This window comes from Onychomys torridus, chromosome 1 (genome assembly GCF_903995425.1).
Source record: "Onychomys torridus chromosome 1, mOncTor1.1, whole genome shotgun sequence".
NCBI lineage: Eukaryota > Metazoa > Chordata > Mammalia > Rodentia > Cricetidae > Onychomys > Onychomys torridus.
Window position 1 is genome coordinate 78,283,166 of NC_050443.1, and position 10,614 is coordinate 78,293,779.

At 48.1% G+C, this 10,614-nt stretch overlaps 1 protein-coding gene across 1 annotated transcript in view; it reads right to left on the bottom strand.

Moving 5' to 3' along the window:
• LOC118574485 (UV radiation resistance-associated protein-like) overlaps positions 1-5,395 on the bottom strand; it is a 54,311-nt gene extending 48,916 nt beyond the window's left edge. Inside the window, exon 1 of the mRNA XM_036175446.1 lies at positions 5,093-5,395. Coding sequence (XP_036031339.1) covers positions 5,093-5,209 — 117 coding nt within the window. The 5' untranslated portion in view covers positions 5,210-5,395. The remainder of the gene's footprint in view (positions 1-5,092) is intronic.
• Positions 5,396-10,614: the final 5,219 nt, after the last annotated feature.

A 10,614-nucleotide genomic window follows, 5' to 3' on the forward strand; every position in this document is an offset into this window, starting at 1 on the left:
TAGTGTAACTATGAAAAACAATCCATATTAATGCTAGCACAGAAACATCCTAAAAGTATGTGACCAGTCAAGGGCATCAAAAAAGGGAACGTGTCAGAAACTGTCACAGCCAAAAGGAGCCACAGTGTTTACTCACAGAAAATAAGCAGGTGAAAAGCAAGGCTCACTGACTAGCTAGATGAGCATTTCCAAGGTGGGCTCATCCACAGTGGGTGAGCCTCGCAGGAGGGGCCAGTTCTGACACACGCTACGACCAAGATGAACCCTGAAAACATTCCGCTGAGGGAAATCGGGCAGACACAAAAGCACAAACACTAAGAATCCATGCACCTAAAGAACCTAGATGGTCAAATTCATAGAAACAGAAAGTAGAAGACAGTTAACCATGAAAGGGCGAGTGTGGAGGGAAACGGAGAGCTGTTTACTGGACTGCAGGTTCTGCTTGGGACGATGAAAAAGTTCCAAGCTGTCCAACACTGAGCACATTCTCGATGCTACTGAATTCCTCGCTTAAAAAAATGTTAAAATGCAGGGCCAGATGGATGGCTCAGAGGTTAAGAGCATTTACTACTGCTCTTGCAGAAGACCCAGGTTCAATTCCCAGCCCCCACATGGCAACTCACAACCATATGTAACTCCCTTTCCAGGGTATCTGACAGCCTCTTCTGTACTCTGCAAGCACCAGACACACATGTGATGTACACACATCTATTCAGGCAAAATATGCAAAACACATAAAATAAAATAAATAAACCTAAAATAATTTTAAGTTCAAGGCTCATCTGGGCTACAGATCAAGTCAAGGCAAGCCTGGGCAATTTAATGAGACCTTGTCTCAAAAAAAAAAAAAAAAGTAGAGAAAGGATTGGAATTATCATTCAGTGACAGAGGACAGAGGACTTGCCTAGCAAGTGCACGGTCCTGAATTCAATCCCAGTACTTTGACGATGATGATGATGATGATGATGGTGATGATGATGATGATGGTGGTGATGATGGTGATGATGGTGATGATGATGATGGTGATGGTGATGATGACGACTGATACAACTAGGGGAGATGGTGGGCAAGCATTGCCCTAAAAGTGAGAGGACTTGAGTTCAGGTCCTTAGAACCAACATAAAACAAGGCTCGTAACTCTGGAATCCAGAAACTCCTATAAAATGCAGGCCAGCTAGCCTGCCATATGCCACAGAGAAAACAATATTCTTCTTCTTAAGGTGGAAACCAACACCTGAGGTTGTCCTCTAACCTCCTAGTACCATGCTCCCTAACTAACACAGAAACAGAAATACACACACATACACACTAAGATAAAATTCATTAATAATAATAAAGGCTAATAGCTTTAACCCAGTTCTCTCAAAAACAAAAACGAAGGAAGGAAGGAAGGAAGGAAGGAGGGAGGGAGGAAGGGAGGAAGGAAGGAAGGAAAGGATTCTTCAAGACTATAAAAATCAAAAGCACAACAATTAGAAAAGTGAATGCTAAGGACACAAACAAGCACTTCACAGAAGAAATTCAGGTAGCAAGAAAATACATGCAAAGATACTGAAACTCATAAGGTTGGGCAAGAAAACTGAGATCATGTGCTTAACGGTCTAATATGCAATAAAGGAAGCTGTTAAACTATAGCCAACAGCTAAAGAAATGCACATTTAAATAACAAGTACATACACACACACACACATACACACACACCTGGAAGGAAGTGATAGCATATGCCTTTAATCCTATTGGTAGAGGAAGTGGATCCCTGAGAGTTTGAGGCCAGCCTGATCTAAACAGTGAGTTCCAGGCCAGCAGAACAAATAGACAAACACAAACACACTACCTCCCTGTGTTTTCACTGCTCTAAGTTTATCCTCCAGAACATCGCATGTATTGAGAGATCCTTCAACACAGCCATCCAGTGCAGTGGAAAAGAGAATTGCTGGAAATAGTCCAAAAGCCCTTCAATGGGAACTGGGGTGTCACAGGAGGAAAAAAAAAATCAGGAAGGTGTGATAACACACACCTGCAATCCTAGCACTCAGAAACGTCAGGCAAGAGTTCCAGAGCAATGTGGACAAAGGCCCTGTCTCCAAACAATGGGCAGGCAGTGTCTCAGGAATAACATAGAAGTTGCCCACTGACCTCTACACACATGTGCACACATATGCACACAGACACAAATACATAGACAGATGAAAAATGTGGGTAATACACATACATATGGAAGACTATCCAAGAAAAAGTCTAATAGCTACATTTTGTAATTTTTTAATTGAAAAGGATTAAGCCAACTTAGGAACACTCAATCTGAAGTTTTCTATTTAAATAAATCAAAGACTCATCCAAGATTAAGTGTAAATGCATTTTCTAAGAGTCTGTTTCTTTTATGAATTCCTTTTTTAATGTTTTATTTTCTTTATTTATTTAAAATTATTTATTTTTATTTTTTATGTGCATTAGTATTTTGCCTGCATGTATGTCTTGTGAGGGTGTCAGATCTCCTGAAACTGTAGTTACAGACAGTTGTGAGCTGCCATTGTGTGCTGGGAATTGAACTTGGGTCCTCTGGAAGAGCAGTCAGTGCTCTTAACTGCTGAGCCTTCTCTCCAGCCCCCTTTTTATGAATTCTTAAAGGAACATGTGACCTCCAAAAAGGGTAATCACTAAAAACCTCTAAAATTGTCTGCATTCTGAGTATCTGAGAACATGGCTGAGGAGCTTTGGAAGAGGAAAGAAATTTTCTCAGTTAAGCTTAATATTAAGGACACATTAAATGTCTCTGCCAAAAAAAAAAAAAGTTTTATCTTAAGACTCCTAAATCCATGCTCCTCCTTGGCTGAGCCTCTACTGATTCACCAAATAATGACAAATATCAACCAAAACAGACAGAGCAGCCTGTCTTCAAGGTGTATGACCACAGCTTCTCGCTTAAATAACGGTTACACAGAGGACCCAGAAGCAGAGGTGACTGAAGAGCTGTAGTATGGTCACATTAGAGCCAGTGGGGGGGGGGGGGGGGGGGGGGGGGTAAGTGGACCATAGCTAGTACTCAGCCATGAAAAGAAAGGTTCCAGGTTAGATATATAAAATAAAACTACCCCTGGCGGGATGGCACAAGCCTGTCGTTCCAGCCAGGTGTAGTCATGCATACTTGTAATCCCAGCATCTTGGAAGGCAGAGGCAAGTGTTTATCTGTGAGTTCAAGGCCAGCCTAGTCTACCTAGTGAGTTCCAACCTATCCAGGGGCTACATAGTGAGACCCTGCTAAAAAATAAATTAATTAAAATTTTAAAGAGATAAAACTATACATCTTTATAAATAATCTTGTGGGCTCTCTTGGGCAAACCCAAATCTTTCTAGAAGTAGCTAGGGTGGAAGGAGGCTAATACTATCAGAACTTGTGCTATATAGTAATACATTGATACAGTTAATTAACAAAATGCTTATTTTAAAATATATTTGTTTCCAAAAACCTGAGCAACTTTGATCTAGAAAGCGAAATTAATATCAACCACAGAAGGAATGTGCTTTGTTACATAGGCTGCCTAACAGAGTTAGGATGACTCTCAGAAAACGGTAAAGAGCATGCCAAGTTCATGCAGCATCCAGCTGCAAACTTAGGCCATTATCCACCAATCCAGAAACTCGACAAACACTGACAAATGGAGCTGAACTGAGGCTGTGGACAGTTTGCTTGGATTATGTCCCCTAGTGTTAAACTGTGAACTATTACTAATAGAACAGGCTCTGTGCAGTAAATGAAGCTTTCTTTTTCTTTTCCAACCCCACGTGTTCTCATAGCTCCCCTAGACTATTCCCAGCTAGATCCCAGAACTCCAGGATTTCTCCAGGCTGCTTCTAACAGTACCCACTACTGCTCCTCCCAGCACCCGCTCGCAATCCACCTCCCACACATACAAAAATTCACATTAATGCCCAATTCACAGGGACGCTCTCATCCTCTCCTACGACCTCAAAATGCAATCCTGACCTCACTACTTTCCAACTCCTAATATTCCCCCACCAAGTCCACCCAAAATCAGGGCACACGGCTTCTGATCTTTTAAGCTCTCTCCTACTACAGACTCTTGCTTCTGCAATTAATGCTGCTTCCCTACTCGTAGGGCACCGGGTAGCGGTGGCTGGGAGTGTGGATGTGTGAGCAACATTTCTCTTTCCTTTACATTCCAATCCACTTCATGCCTGGCCCTCTCTCCCATAGCCTCTGCGCTCTTGTGTGGCTCCTTCCTGTCTCTGGCAAGGATGGAAAGTTACAGGAAGGGTCTAAGGGAGCTTGCTCTGTCCTGTGGACAGTGGCGGAGTCGCTGCTCAAGTCTCAAGCAAACTATGCCGGTGCGTTGTCTGCAGTCAGACTATGTTAGGAAGCCCAGCCCCACCAGTAACAGTAACAGGAAGGCAGTGGACAAGCCTGTTTCTAGAACAGAAAAATCAGGATGATAAAAACAGCTGTCTCATGGAGTTGTGAGGATTCAATGAGCACTTTGCACAGCCCTAGCACAGTAACCTCTCCATGGCTGACAGTTTGTCCTGATCCTCTTCAAAGCTAAGGTCCCTGCAGAGTCTCACCCCTGAGGGACTGCGGGAGGGCAGTGGAAGACGTACTTTATAGATAGGCGGGTGTCACCAAGAAATTTGTCAGATTCCCAAAGTCGGTGTTCTCTCGTCCTTATACCCCTGCAACCTAAGATCCAAGATATAAACACATACTTCAAATACTCCTTCCCGGCGCTCACCCGAGGGAGTGAAGTGTGCCAAGAGGATCTGAGACTTGGGAAAGAAACCCCGACGTCCCAAATACCTTCCTCAGGAGGAGCAGAAAGAAGCATCCCATAACGCTAGGAATAAGTGCAGAAACCAACTCCTCGGCGCGGGAGCGAAAGAGAAAGCGCGGCGACCGCCAGCAGGGCGCAGGGCTCCCCGGCGCCTTCCCGGAGGGATGCGGAGGTCTGAGCGCGGGAACGCCCGGTTCCCCCAACCAAGGACGTGGGGTCCTCCTCCTGTCAGCCCTCCTCAGTCCCGCGAGCCTAGCCAACCTCCTCTCCCGGCCTTCTCCACCCCCGGCTCGCGGCTGGCTCACCTGCTGGGACGGCAGCTCCACATGCAGGGCCCGCGCCGGGGCACCGGACGGCAGCGCGGCGGACGGGCCCGGGGGTGGCAGGGGCACCGGGCCCCCGAGAGAGGCACAGGAGCTCATCTGGACCCCTGGGCCGCCTTGCGGCCAGGCGGGCACTCCTCCTGCATCCGCCGCCGCCTCCGGAGCCGCTATCCGCCTAGCCCTTGCAGCCTAGAAACGGACCACCCGAGAGCCCCGGCACCTCGGCGCCCGCACTGGCCACCGCCGCTGGCTAAGGAAGAGCCATATTACCGCAGTGCAACCCCTCCACCCCGCCGGGAGCTGGCGTGCTCATTGGTTCCGTTCCTGAGAGGGCGGGACCCGGCGGCGGCCAAGGGATGTGCTATTGGGCAGCGAGTCCGTCCGTCGCGGGCCGCAATGGCTAGGGGCGGAGGGACTCTTAGGATGGCCTCAATTGCGTCTGTCAAACCCGGGCGAAACCTGGGGCGTTACTTCTCTTTGCCTCATCCTAATTGGTCCTTTCACTAGTGAGAGGCGGGGTCTCCTAGTGGGGCCTCATAGGCCATTGCTCTAGAGCACTGTCAGTTGACGGTGAAAGAGGGACGGCGTCTTGATTAGGTAGAGCGCGCGCCTGGGCTCCTGTGTCACGTGCAGAAGTCTGGAGAGTCACCTGATTAGTGAGAGTCAATCTTTTAAGCCACTTCCGCCCTAACCTAGTTGCCATGGTAACAGAGCCTCCAGTGGAGGGCGGGGACCGGCTTGGAACCAGCTGAGTCGGGATGGATGGTCTGTCTTGTTCTCATCCACTTACAAAAAAGCTGTGCTTCATGGCTGAGACGGGAGCCGCCACCGAAAGATCACTAAGACCAGAGATCCATCGGGCAGTCCACCAGCTTGTCAACGATCGACTCAGACCTGCAAGTCCACGCCCCTTCTAGCTTCTAGTACTAGTAAGCTTAGCTACAAAGTGTGTCAGCCACCCAGGAGACTGTCTCACCTCTGCAGGTGGGATGCTTATGCTCTGCGTAGAAAGACTTTACTGCTTGTGACTAATGCTTGCTAAGCCGTCATATTTCAGCTGGGGCAGGAGTCCTTTCTTCAAAAAGACTTCGCTCATCTCTCTGGGACTCTGAATTAGGAACCTTGTCTCTACCGCCGTCCAGTTTATTCTATTGTGTTGTCTTTGTTTTTGTTCTTTTTTTTTTTGGGCGGGGGGGGGGGGAGACGTGGCTGACCTGGTACTCACCATGTAGCTCAGTCTGCCTCAGCTGCCCAAGTGCTGGGATTACAGGTGTGTGCCACTACACTAGCCTCCACTTTGTCTTTTAATGGGCGTTTAGCACACACAAACTGCCACTCTGCCTCCCTGAACACAAACACGCACACGTGAATTCCTCAACCGAAGGACCTTGTCTGATTCATCCCTGGATCCCCATTGCCTGCAGAGAATAAAGGAATGGACACGAAGGTACAGCTCAGATGCCCTCTTTCCTGAGGACTTCTTTGATCATAATAGCAGCTACAGCCGTTGCTTCTCTAAGTAGCTCTGAGTCATTTTGCAGGATATTGATCCCCGCCCCCGTCCCCTTCGAATGTGAATTTCTCCACCACCTGGACTGATAGGACAGAAAGAACACAGTGTTCAGAGCGGCAGACACAACAGGAAGCAGGCAGTTTGGGGTTCTGACTACCACCTTCGAGCAATGTCGCTGAGCAGGTCAGCTCCCCACTCTCCAGTTTATCCGTCTGTAGAATAGTAATAATGTCACCGTGGGGGCTAGGTAGGCCAAAATATGTACCCATGAACCTTAGCATATAGTAGATGGATTTAGAATCTTTTACTGAGTGGGAGGGAGTATAGCTCAGTGGTTGAGCTCACAAGGCCTTGGGTTCAATCCCTAGCACCATTATTAAAAATTGATGTGTTTGTGTGTACACGTTTGCATGTGTACAGGTATGCATGCACGTGTGTGTGTGTGTGTGTGTGTGTGTGTGTGTGTGTGTGTGTGAAGAGATCAGAAGTCAGCCTTGAGTATTACTCATTGGGAGCCATCCACCATGTTTTGAGACAGGGTCACTCATTAGCCTGGAACTTATCAAGTAGGTAGGACAAGGATGGCTGGCCAGTGAGCCCTAGGGATGGATCCTCCTGTCTCTGCCTCCCTCGAACTGGGATTAAAGGTATGCATGCACTGCCATGCCTGGCATTTTTACTAAGATACTGGCGCTGGACCCCGGGTCTTCATGGTTGTTCAGTAAGTACTTCACCAACTGAGCTATCTCCCCAGCCCCTCCCCCCTCTTAAAAGAGAAGGTAAGCACAGTGACTTCCAGGGGCATGAATTGCATAGGAATTGCTTCGATGTCAGTCTCCTGTTGTGAAACGTTGAGCAGTTCCTCATGGCTGGAGCCTCAGTGTAGGTCAGGTGTCTGTTGAGAAGTGAGTGGTTGGGAAATTCCAAATCGCACACAGCTCAGCCCATCCAGTGCCAAGATGCAGTGGAATTTCACAGAAAACATATTTCTGTTTCTGAGCTGTGCTTGTTTGCCAAGGCTGCCATATCAGATTACCACAGACTTGGTAGCTGAAAACAACAGAAATGCATTCTCCCACAGTTTGGGGGGTCGTCCCCCCTTGCTTTCCCAGCTTCTGTTGGCTCTCCAGCTCCCTTGGCTGCATAATTACAGTCTTTGTCATCTCCTGACCTTCTCCCCTTCTTCCTGTGTCTCCTTTCTCTTATCAAGACACTGACATTGAGTTTAGATGTCCTGTCTAGACCTCGTCTTGAGATTCCCCACTGAGTGGCGTCTGCAGAGGCAGGCAGGGTAGCTCATGCCTGGAACAGCAACACTCAGAGGGGGGCCGTGAGCAGACTACAGGAGGAGTTCCAGGCCAGCTACATGGGCTACAGTGTAAGACCCTATCTCAAAAAAGAAAAGAGGAAAGGAAGGGGAGGGAAGAAGGAAATAAATGTGTATGTAAATACCTTTTTCCAAATGTAGTTCTAATCACCGGTTCAAAGGATTTGAATACCTGGGCCATCATTCAGCCTACAACACAAGTTAAGGAAAAGGAGTCTGTGGGCTGGTAAGCTGACTCAGCAGGTAAAGGTGCTTGCTGCCACGTCTGAGGATCTGAGTTCGATCCCCAGAACCCACCTGGCAGAGGGAGAGTGCTCAGTCCCATAAGTTGTCCCCTGACTTGCAGGTGCACACCTGTATGTAGCATATAGGAGCCCACACACGTAGCCATAGATACATAATACATACATATGAATGTAAAAAGAAAAACGGGCCTAGGGAGAGAACAGAGTCTCTTGGTCTTCCTTTAGGGGTTCTCTTCCATCAGCTGGCTTTATTACTTTATTCACAATAAATGCCCAGAAGTCCTCTGCTGGGTACCAGGAAATGCGACCCTTCTCGAGCCAACTCCTTGTAGAAGGGAAAAATAAGTGAAGAGTGACGGCCTGATGGCTCAGTACCGGCACTGAGCTAGTACTCATCACTCATGCTAGACTAGTCCTGAATGAATCCCAAGGACAGCAGCACCCAGACAAACTTCACACTGGAGGGACATTTAAACAAGGGTACTGAAGAACCGATAAGAGCAGAGGGAGACAGTCGGTGCGGTCCATCTTCCCACAAGCTTTCACTGGGGTTCAGCTCCTCACAGGCTGCCTGCTGAACACCAGAAACACATCCCTCGAATACAAGTCCCATCTCAGACTTTTCAGCCTGCGTGACTCCATCACTAGTGGGAAACGCAGCCTGCTGCTTGCAAAGCAGTCAAGAAAATGCACATCAGCCATGCGGATCGTGTCTCGGAAACAGTAAGCGTTTAAGAAGCACATCCTATAATTATCTTCATATATGCTATTTTATTCTAAAGCACTTTGTATTCTTTGGAACTTAGCCTGGAATGTGGCAGTTTCAACATTAAAAAATACTTCACGTTGCTTAGGATTACCATGATATTTATACAGCCCTGTGTGTATTTCGCAGGGAAACATGGTCAGTGGTTCCCAGCCTTCCTAAGGCTGTGACCCTTGAATACATTTCCTCTTGTTGTGGTGACCCCCAACAGTAAATTATTTTTGCTGCTACTTCCTACCTGTAATTTTGTTAGTGTCATGAATGAATCATAATGTGGATATCTGATATGCGACCCCTGTGAAAGATGTCGTGACCCATGGGTTGAGAAGCATTAAGTGGCCAAGTACAGCATACATGCCATGGCAGAAAGGTTAAAGGTCGGGTGGGAACAATGACTGGCTCATCAGAGGCTAGAGGAGAAGACCAGAGCTGACCTGAAAAGTTTGAAAGTGTGATGTCTTAGTTACTTTTCTATTTGGTGTGATAAAACGCTACAACCAAAGCAACTTAAAAAAAGGAAGCATTTGGCTGGGGTTACAGTTCCAGAGTCGGAGTCCATGACGGCAGAGCAGAGAACAGCGGAGAGCTCACATCTTGATTCACGACCACAGTCAGAGAGAGAAACCTCAAAGCCTGCCCCTAGTGACAAGCCTCCTCCAACAAAGTCACACTTCCTATTCCTTCCCATACAGCCCCACGAACGGGGACCAAGTGTTCACATGCATGAGCCTTGGGGGCCATTCTCGCTCAAACCAGACTTAGTTCAATTAAACGTATCCCTTCTTCTCAACAGAGCCTCTTCTTTTCATTCACTCGTTCAACCAGACGGCCTTTGGACCTTCACCAGGCACACAGTCTGAGACACCCCCCCCCCCCCCCCACTTAAGAAAACGGCAGCCCTGGCTGGGGCGAGTCCTCACTCATCTCGGTCCTCGGTGCTGAGTGCAATCATGGAAACGGCATATGAAGTACAATGAGAGGGCATGAATGTTCCTAAAACGGGGTGTTGTACAGGAAGGAGGGAGCAGACAGGGCGCTCTAGGCGGGTGAGCAAAGACGCGCAGCAGGGACCTGGCGTCTGCCTTGTTTGGCTGAAGCAAAGGCTGAAAGGAGAGCATCAGGCAAAGAGGCGAGGAGAAGATGGAGGGCTAGCCGGGCGGTGGTGGCGCACGTCTTTAATCCCAGCCCTTGGGAGGCAGAGGCAGGTGGATCTCTGTGAGTTCGAGGCCAGCCTGGGCCACAGAGTGAGTTCCAGGAAAGGTGCAAAGCTACACAGAAAAACCCTGTCTCAAAAAACAACAACAGCAAAAAGATGATGATGGAGAGCAAGGAGGTGAGAAGAAGGTGGAGGGCCAGGAGGTGAGAAGAAGGTGGAGGGCCAGGAGGTGAGAAGAAGGTGGAGGGCCTCGAGAGGAGCCTGACTGACTGGCTGAAGAAGGCACTTTGCTGGTGGGTGTTAGGAAGTCACTTTTAGGGTGATGGCGAGATAGCCCTGGAGAGGCAGCTTGGAGGGACAGGATGGGACAAGACAGGTTTGTCCAAGACCAAGTTAGAATTGTGAGACCGAAAGGCTCCTCAGACGCCTGCACACATCCAGCTGACCTGGAAGGCAGGACCCTGATGGCATTTCTCCTTTCCCTTCCAACCACATTT